Raw genomic sequence first — 16,860 nt, forward strand, 5'->3', positions numbered from 1 at the left:
ATAGAATGACAATACTCAAATACACAGCCATAGTGAAGTTTTTCATTTCATAACTCGATTTGTTTTCTTAACACAGAGCAATGGGAGATTAATAATAACCATGCAGCTGCTGAGTTTTGCAGCCTAGTTAATTTATTAACCCATTACACTGGAGCCAAGGTGATGCAATTTTTCTCTAAAGCATTCACTTCAAAGAAAAGCACAATTTGATACCACATATCAGGACTTGCTCTGGTGTCTCAAATAAAACAATATTGCCCGTCTTCCATTCAAGAAAGAGGACTCTAGAAGGGTACTGACTTACTTAGCACGGATGCTCATAATCAAGACTATTAAATCCTAATTCTGAGCTCTTCCTACCACAATACTCTCCTCGTTGTTTTCCAAGTCCTAAGGGCGAGATTCTCAGAATATAGAGAGATGCTGAACCAGCTTATCTAAGGGCTGGCCTAAGGCTTTTTCAGTGTTGTAACTTGTGGTTCTTCTACACTGACTAAGCTTACTTTGGTTTCATAATGCACACAAGTCACTTCAAGAGAGCAAAGTTAGTAGTTATATTGTCCCAACACATTTTTTAAGTAAGATAGCAACAGCCAGTCAGGCTTAACACCTAAGACAAATGGTTAAGAGGAATAGTAGCAGAGTGACTTTGCAAGAGGAGACATAGTTGAATACTAACATGCAAAGAATTTCAAGAAGAGTTAGATCATACTTTTTGATTCTAAAAATAAAATATGGCATATATTAGAACACTAGATTCTGAGAACCAGGAAATCTCATTTGCTCCATCCATGACCAGACTACCAAAGCTAAGAGAACAGGCCTATTGTCAATGACTCAAGAGACAGGACTGACTGTCCAACAACTGGGGCTATTTTGCAGCTGTCACTAGAAACTCAGGCAGCAGAAACCACATGCACTGTGAAGACAGCCTTGGGTCTAGACCTTGATCTTTTATTTCTTACACATGCCGATTTAAGAAGCAATACCTCAGTGACTTTTTCTACTGCTTAATCTATAAAACTGAGCAAAAACATCCTGCCCAAGAGGGAGGTCTGGTGGATAATTAAGATGATTACACAGCTAGCACAGTGCTGTCTTTGAAGATGGGGGACTCACTGCACCTGGAGTTCATTTGTTTCTACCTCTTTCAGCAACAGCATCTTGTATTTAAGCGATACTACAACTCAGGAACACGAGACAAGTGGAGGGTAAAGACAGCTAAAAGGGGGAAAAGCAACTGCCAGTAATAACAGAAAAAAGAGCGGGAAATTACAGTCTACACTGTAAAAGTTAAACACATTCTTATATAGACTAGCTATACACAACAACTGCATTAAACTGACATACCATTTTGACATTTACCCAGACAAAGACTTAGAAAAGCATCTATTTCTTGGGGACCCTAAAGCCAAACTTGGGCGGTCACACAGTGACTAGACTCTACACACTAGGAAAGCCAGGGAGCTTGTTAGGACATGGAGGAAGGGCTGCTCTATCTCCACTCAGCCATGACTGAAGAAATGAGGCGGGAAAGTCAGATGGTGGTATGGAACACAAAATGAAACTTCCAACACACTGGGAAAGTGAAAAGGAATGGAGGTCTTAAGGGAACATCTTTGACAAACCAACCTTTTTTCATTGGGTGGTACAATTCCGGCTGAGTGTCTAGCAGAAAGGAAAACAAAAACAAAACAAAACAAAAAAACAAAAAACAAACAAAAAAAAAAACAAAACAAAGAAAAAATAGCACAAAAGGAGATTAAGAAAGAAAATGGTTTCCTTCTAAGTTCCTCTCTATGTGAACAAAAGGCATTTTCCCTTAAAAAAAAAAAATCCCACAAACTAACAGTTATCTAAATAGGAAACTGTTAGATGTATCCCTGACGAAAGAGAAAAGTGGGGAAGTCAGGATCAGGCCTTTTAAGAGAAATTTTGGAAGAATCCCATATCATTTAGCTTATTCCCACAAACTACCATTATTTTTAGAAAACATAAAAAGAAAAAAAAATGAAGTTAGTATTGATTGTGGTTCACTGACAAAGAGACAAGGTACTATCAGGCTGAGCTTTGCACATAATGCCCCAATCCCAAACAAAGCATAGAGAAGCCGCACATCTGTGGCCATCCCACAGCCTCATGAAGGTGTGAGTTAGGAAGCTGGTAACCCACTTCACCCACCCGTCTCCTGAGCACTTAGTACTGGAAGGTCAGGAGCATCTGAACCTCTGAGCTCACAAGTGAGTTACAAAGGCATTTCTGTTGAACTCTGAAGGCAGGGCTAGGTGCACATCTTTCCACTGGCCTGGTGGCTGCAGTCAGCTACTGCATCTAATCAGTCATGTGCCTGTATCCCAGAAGCCGTAGGAACTGAACTGTCAGTGTGGATTCAATTCCTCTTAGAATCTAAGCTACATGACACCCTGGACAAGTACTTAATCCGCTCAAACCTTGAATCTCCAACAGGGACACTCACAGTATCCACCTTCAAAGAGTGCTCTGAGGTTTGAATGAGAGGCATCCAAGTCTAACGCTTAACTAAAGCTGGCACAAAATTAGGACTCTAAAGCCATGGCCATTTTTATCATTACCACCCTCACCATCAGCAATGGCAGGAAATAGAATCTGATTATACAAACTAGTCTCAGGGCACAAGTCTCGGCATCTTGTTTATTTTTGGTACAGACTCATGATTTTCAGGGACACTTTTAGATCCTGAAAGCCAGCAGGAGAATAAAGGAAAACATGCTTGTGAATCAAAGGGTACAGCTTCTCATCCAATTCATATCAGAGATGTGACCCTGAGCCAGTCAGGGCACCTCTTCAGCCTCTCCTCATAATCTGCCTCCCAAGATTGTAATGTAACCAACATGAAGTTCTGCTCTGTCCAACCCAAAGGGACCCCAGGTAGAGGGGACATCACACAAGAGAAGGCTTGCTATAAAGTGTGAGCAATCTACAACATGTGAGAAATTTCTGATTTCTCTGATAATCAAAGTGTATTACTTCCCCCACAGAACCCAGCACAGTGCCCACACACAGCAGGAACTTGGGAAATCCATGCCTTCTCTTCCCTGCCTCTCACTACACAAACTCCCCAATTCAACCAGTGTTTAAAAAAAAAAAAAATGCATTCCAATTTTCTAATTGTATAGTCCTCTCCTCTACTTCTACGGATGGCTCTGAGAACCATACATACCTTCATTCTCAGACAAAGATGGGAAGGGATGGAAAGGGTGGAACGGTGGGATCTCCTCACTCTCCTCAGAGCTCACCCGGACATCCACAGGGCTCTCTGAGATGGAGGAGGTGAACTGGTCCATATCTGCACGCTGTTCCTGGAGGAGCTCATCTAACAAAAACACAACACAGAACAGATAAAGCGGCTGTTAGAATCAAGTCTAGGCACAGAACCAGCACTCTGAAAAAGGCTAATTCTTGTCACCCCAGAGCCCAAGACCTGGAAAGAGCCCCACAGTCTGTGACCTATCCCCTGCCTACATCTACTTTATAGCACCTGTGGTCCACTTCTAGATAAGTCGTCATACTTAACTGCAACTTCACATCTTTTGGATTATTTCACTATCTGTACCTCTACTACTGTGGCAACAATTCAAGCTGATATTGTCTGATATATTAACCAGGAACACACTGCAGAAGACAGAATGATATTCAGGGTAAACTGGTAACAGGAAATGTCCCAGGCCCCTGCAATTTCACACTCTAGAGTTTCTTCCGCTAATAAGAGTGAAGGCCAGTGAAATTCAAGGCTCTGTGGCTGCAGGCCAGTACATCTGTCTTTGGAGACTCCTCAGCCTTCTCATGTAAACCGCTAGTCAATTCCAGACTTTCTGAAACCATGGTGTTGCTAATGCCTACCTCACCAGCCTTACTTACTCTTTATTTATTTCATTCTACTCAGCCTGAGCCTCACTCCTGAGCCTCACCAAAAAAGTCCCGTGTGGCCTTGATGTAATTAGTACCCACCGATTTCCTCCTGAATTTCTTGAGCTACATAAGGAACTTTGTACAACAGAGAAAGACTTTGGTTCCTTCTTTCTTCAATCACATGGAGGTGTGTCATCACCTAGAAGCACAATATGGGGAGAGGCCTTGTCACTGAAAACTATGAGGTCAGGAGAAAAAATCCTCACATACAGTTGCAGAAACCCAAAGGTTCTACTTCCTACTGAACAACACAAAACAGCTGGGAGGAGAAATCTATTATGTTCCTTGCCAGACTAGCTCATCTCTAAGATAAGACAGCATGTAGTATGAGTGATAGCTATTTTTCTACAGAGAGGGCTACAAGTTTAAAAAAAAAAAAAAAAGTATTTTCAAAATATGGTCATGAGGAGCTGGAGAGATGGCTCAGTGGTTATGAGCATTTGCTGCTCTTGCAGAGGACCTGTGTTCAATTTGTTGCACACCCACATGGGAAGCTCACAACTGGCTATTAACTCTAGTTCCAGGGGATCCAACATCCTCTTCCAGCCTCCACAGGCATCAGGAATGCATACAGGCAAAACATTCATCCACATGAAATTAAAAAAAAAAAAAGCTCATTAGTCAGTTGATTTGGTTTTTATACAAGCTAATTGTCACTGACTATATTATATACTGAGTAAGGACCCTGGTTTGTAGGATTCTAGACTTTAATAAAGAAGGGAAATGCCAATCACTTTTACAACTAGTAAAAGTAGAACATGTAAACAAACACTGAAACTACTGGCAGGAAAGCAGAGCTGCTTGTAGATTTGGCATGGTAAAGCAACTACCTAAAACTACTATGGTTAGAACCAGGACTGATTGATTCCTATTTAAATTATAGTTCTGTAAATGTTGAAGATTTATTTATGCTAGCTCACTACTTTTCTGAATGCAAAAGGTCTTTAATCCAACGATAACAACAAAAGCATCCAGGGTAGAAAAGATAGGGGATGTGACCCAAAGACACAGTGGAGCTCTGCTGCGGCAGCTCAACTAACCTAGGGCCATTATCATTCTCTCCAGCCTAAGCTTGTACTTACTGAGCTTCTTGTAAAGAGGGCGCTCAGAACTAGTGGCTAGGTGGCCTTAAAGCCATTAACATGAAGAGTCAAAATGGAAAAAATTGGCCTTTAAAAAGCAAGATGAAAGCAATTTAATTTTGTATTTACCATTCTGCCAATCAAATAAACAGATGGGAAAGCACAAGTGTGAGGGCCTTGGAAAAACATGCAAACAGAACTGCAATGTGCTGCTCAGAGTCCAAGCACATGTAGATACCATTATATTTCTTCACATGAACTCAGCAGCCATTTGAGAGGACAAGAACCACAGGGTGGAATAGTGAGAATTAGTCATTATAAAAAACCTTTGAGCTAAAGAGCTATAAAGTATATATGAAACAAACCTATTTCAGGTTTAAATCTGGGTCATGTCAAAGTAAAATATTTCGTGAGATTTGTTTTATTTCATGTGTATGGGTATTCTGCCTATATGTAAGTCTTGCATACCACATTTGTTCCTGGTACCTCCAGAGTTCAGTTGAAGGCATCAGATCATCTACAACTAGTTACAGATCATTGTGAGTGGCCATATGGGTGCTGTTATCTTCTAGAAGAGTAGCCAGTGATCTTAACTGCTGAACCTCTCTCCAGCTCCCAGGAATATCTTATTATGGACACAGTAAACATTTTTTTTTTTTAATCCTTAATCAGGAATACTTCTAGTCCTAAACATTTTGGATAAGGGATACTTACCATGTAACAAGCTGAGTATTTACATTTTGAGTGCTCAAGCAGCACAGGAAAACAGGCAAAGACAATGTAATTCAGTGGTCCCATTTCACTGAGACCATGAGCTGAGAACAGACTTACAGCCCCAGAAGAGCTAGGTTTCTCCATGGAGTTGCTACAATGAGATGATTCTATTTCTCAGTTTGCTTGTTGTGGATCTTTGTCTCAGGAATTTGCTAATAAATTATCTATATATCAATCAGGCCCAGGGATGGGTAGCTCAATAGTAGAATACTTATACCTTCAGCAACAAAACAAAACAATTCTTTTTCCATTATATTATATATAATATGCATTATATAATAATAAATGTTCCCTTCAAAAATACATTTTATATATACCTGAATATATAACCATACATTTAATTTTGGTTTTCATCTCCCTGATCCCCCTGTAAGATACAACAAAAATGTAATAAAAGATTTGGGTCAAACCAGTCCAATCCTGACAATATTCATTTTTTCACCTGTCTTCCAAAGGCAGTCCAAAACTCTTGGTGTTTCCCCTCTTCCATTCCACTTAGTGTAAAATGAAACCTTAACTGCAGACCTATATATACTAGGTGCTTCCTGGGGCCTCAGAAATGCTCCTTCCCACAGCCTCACTTTTCGGGCACCAAAGCTCCTTAATTCTTTCAAACATCCAACTTCTAATGTGAATTCTGTACCTTGGAGGAAAGTAATTCTTTATTTCATAGTTAATAAAATTAATTTGTTTAGTCTTTGAGATGCATTCAAGGGATCAAACTTCATTAGACTATGTGAAATTTTAACATGTAGATGGTAACACATAAACTTCTGCCCAACAAAGGGAATGAAACTAAGCTCTGGCACTCTTGACTATTAGACTTTGCAGTCCTATGCACAATTCATGGTCTATGAATACATGAGAATTACTAACATAGACAAATACTAAAATAAGAAACAGAAAAAAACCTGTACAAATAACAGTGGAGGTAAACTGGGCTCAGCATAGGACAAACTCGGAAAATGTGCTTGAATAAAAACTTCAATGGCAATGGTAGAAGTACATAGAGACAGCTTACCTGAACAAGGAGGAGCTAAGGGCCACTAGACTGATAGCTGGGAAGCCAACAGGGGTCTGACTCGGACCCCCCTGAATATGGGTCTCAGCCAGAAGGTCTGAGCAGTCTAAGAGACCTCAGACAGTGGAGCCAGGATGTATCCCTGGTGCACAAAAGGACTTTGCAAACATATCCCCCATGGAGGGATAACTGCCTTATTCTAGAGATAGGAGAGAAGCCCTAGTCCCTACTTCACAGGACCTGTCAGATCTACATGACCCCAACTGGATGGCATTCCCCTACATATTGTATTGTGGTGGGGGGTTGGGAGGGGAGGGTGTTTAGAGTGCATGGGGAGAGGGTAGAGAGGGCGAAAGGGAGGGAAGGAGGGAGGGAGGGCTTGGGGGGAGGGAGGGAGGGAGGGAGAGGGAACTGGGATCGACATGTAAAATAATAAAAAAAAAAAAAAAAAAAAAAAAAAAAAAAAATGCTTTGACTCCAAAATTTAAGTTGAAGAATAAGTTACTGGGGAAAAGGATTTCTATTTTTGTTTCCACAGAAAATGAAAAGATGTGGATTCCTTCCAGACTAATGTGGTTTGATCACACCAGACCGCCTGAAACAGAGTACAAGCTGATCCTACATTCCAAACAGCTGGACAAAACAGCCCTACAGACTACAGCTAGGATATCTGAATCTTCTTCGAATCCCCCAAGACAGCGCCCCTTACCAGCAGGAAGTAATTTGGAAAGAACGACGCCCAAATTCCCAAATATTGTGTATAAATGTTTGTTTTCATTTAATTGGACTTTGTTATATAAAATTAAATAAAAAATACTCTATATGCATAAAAAAAAAAAAAAAAAAAAAAAAAAAACTTCAATGGCTATAACAAGAAGTAAAGTGTCATTCTGTGCCCCTAGAGATCAAATCCTGGGATTTAGACACGGGGCAAATGTCTCTACCAAGGAGCCCAGATCAACTTTTAAGACCCATACAATGGATTTACATAGAAAAGGGTTTGACACACTAATTCAGGTGATAAGCTGAATCAGAAATTAACTGACATAAAAATTTGATTTGCAAACTGGCTTATCTCTTCCTGGCAAAACCCAATTTGTGTACTATGTGTCTTCTAACAACAAGCACAACCAGCAGCGTGTATCTGTACCTGCTGGCAATCGGTCTAGTTTACCTGGGATTTCATCTGGGCAGCCTTTTCTGGGTCAACAGCCAACACGTGCTGGTAATGACGAATGGTGTGCAGGCGATCTTTATTCTCAGCACGCACATAACGGCGTAGAGCTTGCAGAATGCGATGCGGCTGCCAAGACCAGAGAATTCAAAATAGATAAGGAAAACAAAAGCTTCAAATTTGATTATAATAAAAATTATAACTTGGAAACAAGTAAAGATCTAACTTTTTTGGTTTAAAAAAAAAACATACTATAGCTCACAATCCTCCTGTGACATACTTTGTTTTTCCAAGTGTGGCTTAATAACTAAATAGTGAGTTAGGTGGTTTTCTGTGTCACTATAGAGAGAGACTTCATGGCTCAATCAAGAAGGACACAAACATTCTTCTGTCAAATACTTCTTAAGACAAATTTATTAGTACGTGTGCTTCCGAGTGCACGAGTGGGGAGGACAGACCACAGCATGCACATAAAGGCCAATGCGCAATTCTGTGGACCTTGCTCTCCTCTTCCACCTTTATATGGGCTCAGGAGATTGAACTCTGGTTGTCAGGCTTATGCAGCACACGCCTTTATCCTGTGCCATCTCACCAGCATCCTGTCTAGTACTTTCTATATGGCTCTCAAAGCAAGACAGATTCGATTCAAGCATTAAAAAAAAAAAAAAGCTTGAGGCCATTTAGTCAAGAGTTCCATTATGAATTATTTTACCTCTTTCCTTCTTTACTGGCCCCAAGATTGAGACTCCCCTGCCTCTGCCTCACTCAGATTACAAGTGTGCACCACCACTGCCCACATCTTTCCCTTTCCTTCACAGTGTTAATTTGAATAGAACTGGCATGTTTTCCTTCTTTGAAAGTAAGGGACAACAGAAGATTTGTGTAAATTATGTTCACCCACTTGTATATTACAGGTGGCATATGCAGGCACACTGTGATGGAACGGTACCAAGCTCATATATCCAGACACTAGACTCAGTTCCTCTGCTTTTCTAATCTTTCCCTTCAAGTCTGTCAAAACTCATCATAAAAATCTAATTTTTCACCAAGCTGTATGCAGTACACTGGAGTTCCATTAAGTGCATACTTTAAACAGGAACAGTAAGAACATGGCTTTTCTACGATTTCGCTCTGACGCCAACTCACCCGAGGTGGGTCAGACTGCAGGGCAGCCAGGTAATTCTCCAGAGCTATGCGTCGGCGTTCATTCAGCATGGCTTCCACTCGGGCCAAGTGGGTTTCCACAAGCTGCTGCTTCTCACTGGCCGCTTCCTTCTCTAAAGCTTTAACCATAGCTTGGAAATGCTAAGCCAAGAAAGAACACACATAATTCACGGCACCAGTAGGTGCTAAGTATGCACAGTCTTTATGCAAGCACCCTCAGGACTTAATGCTTTTCTTTGCCTAGTGCCTGTGTTTCTGCAAGACAGTAACATATTCAGAGTGGCATTATCTCTGACTTCTATTAGGATGCTTCTATACATTAAAAAAATTTTTTTACATTTCTGTGTTAGAGGGACTCTCAAGTTTCTGCAGCTAAATTACTAGGTTGGTTGGCAATTTCCACATCTGGTTTTCCAATGTTCACTGTCATCTTTTCCATGCTCTAATATGACACCAATTTCTAAATCCTGAAGCCAGTAACTAACAGGACATGTTTTGAAACACAGTTCAGTAATGTGCTGGCTCACACTGAATCATACCTACTAGAGCTGTGAAGGGAACAGTATCTGTGAGCTGCCTAGTCACGTTTACTGGCAGCTTGAGGTTGCTGAATCAAATATCCCTATAGAAGATGAAATTATTTGTATAAGAATTAAAGCTCTGAGATTTTGAGTGACTGATGAAAAAAAAAAAAAAAAAAAAGCCAAGGTCCTCCAGGAAACATATCAGTGATGAGGAGACAGCTCACCAGGTAATATACTGATTTTTAAAATGTGTGCTTAGTCTTGGTGGGGGTCTTTGTTCAACTCTCCCATCCACAAAAAAATTAAAGCAATAACTTAACCCATTTTTCAAAACCAAACCAGTCTTATGGATTGCTTTTTCTATTGCTAACCCCTCCAGTCTACTGAAGGTTTACAATAGCAACAAATCTGTTGATAGGATTTTGAGGTTACATTTTTACAGTTAAGAATAAACCTGCATTAAAGAGCTGTGTTTTCTGCCTTTTGGCTTGTCAATGAGTCTGTCATTTTCTTTTTAATCCAGCAATACTGAAAAACAAAGTCACAGCCCATGAACAAGATGACAGATGGCTTTTGCCAGGAAAGCAGAATTAACCAACAGCTAAGCCATGGTTACTTCCTGCACAAATTAGGTGTGCTCTGGGAGAGGGTTTGGTTTCTTTCTATCACAGACAGGCAATACTACTGGTGAATACTAAATGGGGAAGGCAGGAGGGGGGGCGGTAGAGAGACAACTTCCTTGTAATTTAAGTCCTAGACTAGAAGGAGGCGTTAAATCAAATTCCCTGGGAGTTTGGCCCTGACTGTATTTTCAGCAGGTCACAATGGACCCTTGGTTCCCTTTGCCCTGAGAAAGCACCCTACCTGAATGAGGGTCTGTCTCTCTGCCTTGGGGAGGTTCTTGGCTTGAAGCTCTGCCTCTTCCCACTCCTTTTTTACCTAGAACAAAGATCAAAACACTCATCAGAGAATAAGTCTTTGAAACAACTTCCCCATCTTCTAAAAATACTGATGGGTACTGAATCCAATGCCGGAAATTGTGCAAAAGGAAACCGCGTCACATGATCCCTGAGGTCAGATTGTTACTCAGAAATGTCCAGGCCTCGGTCTTGTCCAAACATAACCTCGACTCCATAATCTCCTTGTTATACATACCTTGGGCAAGTTACTCTTATACTTATTCCCCCATCATTAAAAACTATAATACCTAATTTTATCAGAACCGATGTGAATATAAAATAATGAGCATTTTGCTAAGAATAAATCCAGCATATAAGATACAAGAGTGGCACACAAGCCCAACAACTAATTCCTTCTTTTATTGTTGTTTTGAGACATTCTTATATAGCTCAAGCTGGCCTCAAGCTCTAGGTGTAGCCGAGGATGACCTCCAAGTTTTGATCTTCCTGCTACCTCCTTCCCAGTGCTGGAATAGCAGGTGAGTCCCCTCTAGCCTGTTTTAGATGGTACTTGGGACTGAGCCCAGGGCTTTATGCATGTCAGGCAAGCACTCTCTGAACTAAACTACACCCTAAGACCCCAGGCAAGGCTAACTTAGGTTAGACTAAGCACGACCCTGACAGGAGGATGCACTAGGATCCCCCACTTTAACTTCCAAGTAAACAAATGTTCCCGAAACTTAGAATCTTCCTTCAGCACATGAGAAAGTATTAATGACTGTTTCACTTCATCTATTTTTATAATTTCATAACCCGTCTTCAATTTTGACAGTGACAAAAACAATGGATTTTTAAAAATAAAAGTTTTAAATCAGCAGTAGCAAAAGAGTTAACAAGCAAGTACCAGTACAGGTCATGTTCAGAAGTGTCTGTAACACCACTGAACATGATTTCAATACATGAGAGACAGTAGGTGGAGAAAAGGGGTTTGTTCACTGAGGTAGTTCCCCAGGACCTCATGGCATTTTAGCCAGCAATGTCCCTCTTTTCAACTGTAAAATTCTGCCTTGCATAGTACTTGCATCAAGTCCTGACCCAATCACTAGCACCACAGACAAAAGCAATACAAACACCATTACCCTGTCCATCCGATTGCGATGCCGAATTTCCAGCTGTTCCTTAGCCTTCTGGAAGCGGGCGTGCTCATTATCATCCGCGGAGGTCTCAAAATATACATCAACATCATTGGTTGGCAGGGGAGTTGGGGGAACTGAAACAGAGTCACAGAGGGAGTTGTCTCGGGGAGTCAGGCAGACAGTCAAGCACAGGACCCACAGGATGGACCTGATTAGTCTTGTGGCTTTGCTACAAAGTACAGGGTGCCATGGCCTGCCAAGACTCCAGTGCTAGATTGCACTGGGCAATCTTCTTAGTATAATATTCACTAACCATGTCAGTCCATGTTAATACAGCAACTTATTGGCAGCCCAAAGCCCTAGCATCTTCAGCACCCACAAGGCATTTACCGAGGACTGTAGGACAAAGGGAGATGGCTGCTTCTACAATCTTCCCTTCAGAGCTTGAAACATAAAAACCTGAAAAATGCCACCCTACTGTTTCTTGCTAGTGGTATCTAAATGAAAACCAGGGCTGAAATCAGACCTCATGGAGACATCTCCACAAAGGTCTCCATCTCCACTAATTTTAAGGAAGAGTTTCCAGTCTCTTTGGGCTTAATTTGGGGAAATTGGTTCAAATGTGCATTTCTTTGCATATAGGCTGAGTGGGCAAAGTCCAAACCACTCTAGTTCAGCATCGCTCAAGGATTCTTAGGACTCTGTCTAGTTGCAAGGCTAACGAAGGTAAACTAAATTTATTTAATAAGGACATTTTGTACTGATGGGAGGCTGCTTTGGTCTTACTGACACTGATTCTCCAGAGCACAGATCCAGGAAAACAGAACCCTCTTACCTCACTGCTGCTTAGGCATGAGCTGTTATGGCCCCCAAGGCATGATTATTACATGGGGACAAGTTTGCTCTATTGTAATGCAGAGAATAGGCATGAAAATGATAGAAATAAAAAAGGCTACAAATCAGCCAGCCACTCCACTAGCTTCATCAGAAGCCATTTTCCTGCTCACTTTTAATTTAGGTAAGACTTATAACTGTAATCTTTTGATACTTCGTTTCTCTGTGATTTGAAAAAGGGATCTTAGTATCTAACTTTCAAATGAATTAAATTACAATAAGTATGTTTCTTAGTAAAACATATTCCTCTGGCATTTTTTCAACGTTCAGTGAAGAATTTAAAATCTATTTGTGCCACTCTATACACAGTCATCAGCAACACACATCAGAAGTATAAAGGCTTTTATGCTGTGTGGATGGTTTCCGTCTCTAGGCTGGAAGAAAACAGTGCATCTGAACAGTCCTAGAAGCTAAAAAGGGAAAGCACAGCATTCTGGAGACTTCCTTCTAGAGATATCAAGTGCAGGTCAGAATCATGACAGACAGGTCAACCTACCCACTCACCTCAGCCACCTTAAAAGACACAGCGTGATCACAAAAACCCAGTTACCTATAGTCTTTAAGGCTCTCCAGATGAGGACGCTGACGTACACAAAACACAACTGCTTCTCCTCAGCAGAGTCTCCCAGGAACCTTCAACTTGTTTCAAAGCCCTGTCTGACTTTGGGTACAGAGTATCTCCACATTCAGTGAGATCATTAAAGGGCCTCAATTCCTTAAGTGTTAGCCCAAAACAATGTTTTGTAAATCCTTAGCTGAGTTATTTTTAAAAGCAGTAAACATCATGGAATTCTTATCTCTAAATCCTCGATAAATTATGGATGGAAATTCACATGGCTCATTTTTTAAAACCTTTTCAGGACTACTAAATAAAAACAGCCTTCCCCCAATGTAGCTGGAATGGACACAATAAAAGCACATCATACTAGATCTTAAACATCTTTGGGTAGGGGAAGAAGAAAATCTGAAGATATCCAAATGAAAACCTATCAGAAGCTACAGCAAACACAAGACAGGCAGCATGATGAGTTCCAGAGCAGGAACCAAGGGAAATTGCCTGGTCTGAAGATTTTCCTAGCACATAAATTAACACTACAAGACAGGGCCTTATTAACAAGGAAAGTAGTAGCTATGAGAAAAAAAAAAAACTTTCCCTGTTAACATCAGCCCAACTCAACTAAAGCACTGTCCTTCCTCTGAAACCAAAACCACATAATCAGGAGTGTACTTGCTTCCTAGAGCCCTGCAAAACGCCTGTGACCACAATACCAGCAAAGCTGAGTCAAGAGGTTTGGGGCACAACGCTCCACTAGAGTGCACAAAGTAAAGTATTTCAGTACTCTGGAATCCCACAAGTATTCCTGTTGCCAATCCTTTTGATGGCAGTGTCCTAACAGGCAGCACACAGCAGGGGTCAGCAACAGGTTAGTCAGAGATGGAACAAGGGGCAAGGCCTAAGGCACATGCTTGAGCAGCCCTTGGTGCTATCATGTAACTGCTCCATGGCACCTCTCAACAGCAGATGACCAGAGGACACAGCTGCCTTCCCTACTGATACTAACTCCCACCCCACAGCCTAGACTCCAAGGCCCATGAGGGAGAACAAGCCCCTGGTTGTGCCACCCACTGCACCAATACCAACTACTAATACCAACCATCAGTAGACACACAGGGAACACAGGACAGCAGAAACTGAGCTCATGACTACCAACAGGAACGCAAAGCAAAGCCTTGGCCTAGAAAGCACAAAGATGTGGGGGAAACGACTGACAGCAAACACCCGAGTCAGCATAGACATGACATAGATGCGGTCACAAGGGCGGCCAGGAGAGACAGAAGGCTGGACAGGACGGCACTGCTGTGCAGGGCCACCACAAGGCGGGACTTACTCATCGTTTTACACACAGCCATACAATAATCCTCAGACTCAAAATTGTTCCTGTTGCCGCCGCAGCCGCCATATATAAAGCGTACGCACTTTCCCTTGGAGAGGTCGAAGTACCAACGAGGCATCACAGCCCGGCAGGGCCCCGTCATCGCCTCCTGGGAGCAGACAGCTGTGTGAAAACGGTCAGAGTGTCAGCAGGACAGAGGCAGTGCTTCGAATGCTTCACAGTGCTAAAGGCCAGAGGGGGCAAGGTGGGAGCCACAACTGCCCTTCAAAGACCTGACCTGACCAACCTCACCTCCAATACAGCGGACAGAGTCACTTTCATGGCATGAAGACATTTGGGGAGAAAGATAACTTGACTTTTCTGGTGCTTTGCACTGAGTCTAGATTAATACCACAGGCTGACAGAGGATCTATTTGTGAGCCTCACACTTCTGATCTGTGCAGTGGTGACAGGTACCTACTTTGTTTGTTCTGATGGCTGCTAGGATCAAAGGAGTCAACCTGAGTGGAAAGGCCATTTTAAGTGGTAATATCTGCAGCAAGGACTAAAGCACCTGAAGGGATCAGTGTTTCCACAGTCATAATCTCCTGAGCAAACACTTCTAGACAAGTGTTTTCCTCTAGTCACATCCTGATGCTTCAGATCTTACATGGTTTCAAACATACTGTCTGCAGTGATTGTATGTAATGGCTCTGGAACTACCATAGCCTTCTCTTTTTTCAATTTTATCCTACCCACTCACTACAAAGGCCTGGCCAGAAGGAGCAGTCTACAGACAAGAACACAAAGAAGGAAGGAAAACCCAACTAGGAGTCATTTCCTCCTAGAAAGCTGGTTCCTGAGCAGCAATAGAGGAGGAGCTGCCCCTGGGATGACAGACAGCACATTTTAAGCAGGCCGTGGAAAACTCCTAAGAGTTGCTGCTTCTTATTTTCTAATCAGTACCTTGTAGTGCCAAATTCTGCTTTCTGGTTCCACTCTGAGTCTCTCATGGACCTGCCCAGCTGCTCATGCTGACAGCCCCACTGCCACACTAGACAAAGCTGCATTCCTGATGGTGCAGACGTTGCTTTGCCTTCTGAGACTTACCCATGGTGAGGGATGAGAACAACACAACTTCCAAGCAAAGAACCATGTGGATTTTAAAGCCGAGGCTTTATACTGAGTTACCTTTAACATCGTGAGCAATTTCCTTGTCTGAAATAGTGCCATCGCTGCTGGGTTCAGTTGGGTTCTCCTCATTGTAGTCATCTCCTTTAAAAGAGTCATAGTAGTAATCACGGTCTTCCACCACTTCCCCTTCCTCCTCATCCTCCTCATCTGCAGCTGCTTCTGTGAAATCTTCCAAATCTGCTTCAGTAGGAAATTCACTAGGGGCCATAAGCCAAAAAGGAAGGTTAGTACCAATTTCTATGCACAAAACACAATTCCCTTCCCTATTCTGAAACACAAAAATAGAGACAGGAAATCAGCTCATCTCACATGTAACTGTGACCAAAGCCCTCAGCCCAGCTTTATTAGCAAAAAAGAAGTTAGTAAATACAGATTGCATCAACCTATGGGAAATAATGTGGTCCAGGGACTGGTGATGGTTCTTGCAGAGGACCCGGGTTCAATTCCCAGCAGTTACATGGAGACTCACAGCCATGTATCTCTAACTCCAGTCCCAAGGGATTGTGCTCTCACAAGTGGTGCACACATGAGTGCAGGTGAAACACTCATACACAAAAAATGACATCGATAAATAAATCTTAAAACAATAATGTGGCAAAATGATGGTGGTGCACACCTTTTATCGCAGCACCTGGGAGGTAGAGGAAGGAGGATCTGAGTTCAAAGACAGCCTGGTCTACAGAGCAAGCTCCAGGACAGTCAGGGCTACACAGAGAAACCCTGTCTCAATAATAATAATAATAATAATAATAATAATAATAATAATAATAATGATGATGTTGCAATACAAAGACAAAAGTCACAGGTTTTCATATATTCAGGTTATGACTAAAATAAAAGCAAGCTGAATGAAATTCAGAACAAGGGGGTACACATTGTCCCTATTACTGGGATTTTTTGTTGTTGTTTTGTCAACCAGACACAAGCCAGAGTTCTGGGAAGAGAAACCTTAATTGATAAAATGCCTCCAGCAAATGCCTCGGCCAGATTGCCTGTAGCCTAGTCTGCAGGGTGTTTCTCTTGATTAATGATTGCTTTGGAAGGGCCTAGTCCACTGTGGGTGGTGTCACCCTACACCAGGTGGGCCTGAGGTACGTAAAAAAGCAAACTGAATAAGCCAGTAAGCAGTACTCCTTCATGATCTCTGTTTAATTCCTGCCTCAAGGTTCCTGACTC

At 41.9% G+C, this 16,860-nt stretch overlaps 1 protein-coding gene across 4 annotated transcripts in view; it reads right to left on the reverse strand.

Moving 5' to 3' along the window:
* Aplp2 (amyloid beta precursor like protein 2) overlaps positions 1-16,860 on the reverse strand; it is a 64,123-nt gene that overhangs the window by 5,218 nt on the left and 42,045 nt on the right. Inside the window, exons 6-14 of one of the 4 annotated variants that reach the window (XM_051196986.1) lie at positions 15,682-15,881; positions 14,506-14,673; positions 11,726-11,856; positions 10,552-10,626; positions 9,146-9,304; positions 8,000-8,128; positions 3,988-4,087; positions 3,200-3,352; positions 1,633-1,668 (exon numbers count right to left, since the gene is read on the reverse strand). In XM_051196986.1, coding sequence (XP_051052943.1) covers positions 1,633-1,668; positions 3,200-3,352; positions 3,988-4,087; positions 8,000-8,128; positions 9,146-9,304; positions 10,552-10,626; positions 11,726-11,856; positions 14,506-14,673; positions 15,682-15,881 — 1,151 coding nt within the window. The remainder of the gene's footprint in view (positions 1-1,632; positions 1,669-3,199; positions 3,353-3,987; positions 4,088-7,999; positions 8,129-9,145; positions 9,305-10,551; positions 10,627-11,725; positions 11,857-14,505; positions 14,674-15,681; positions 15,882-16,860) is intronic. The other 3 variants (XM_051196989.1, XM_051196987.1, XM_051196990.1) reach the window with 3 other exon arrangements.

Source organism: Phodopus roborovskii, unplaced genomic scaffold (assembly GCF_943737965.1).
Source record: "Phodopus roborovskii unplaced genomic scaffold, PHOROB, whole genome shotgun sequence".
NCBI classification, from domain to species: Eukaryota; Metazoa; Chordata; class Mammalia; order Rodentia; family Cricetidae; genus Phodopus; species Phodopus roborovskii.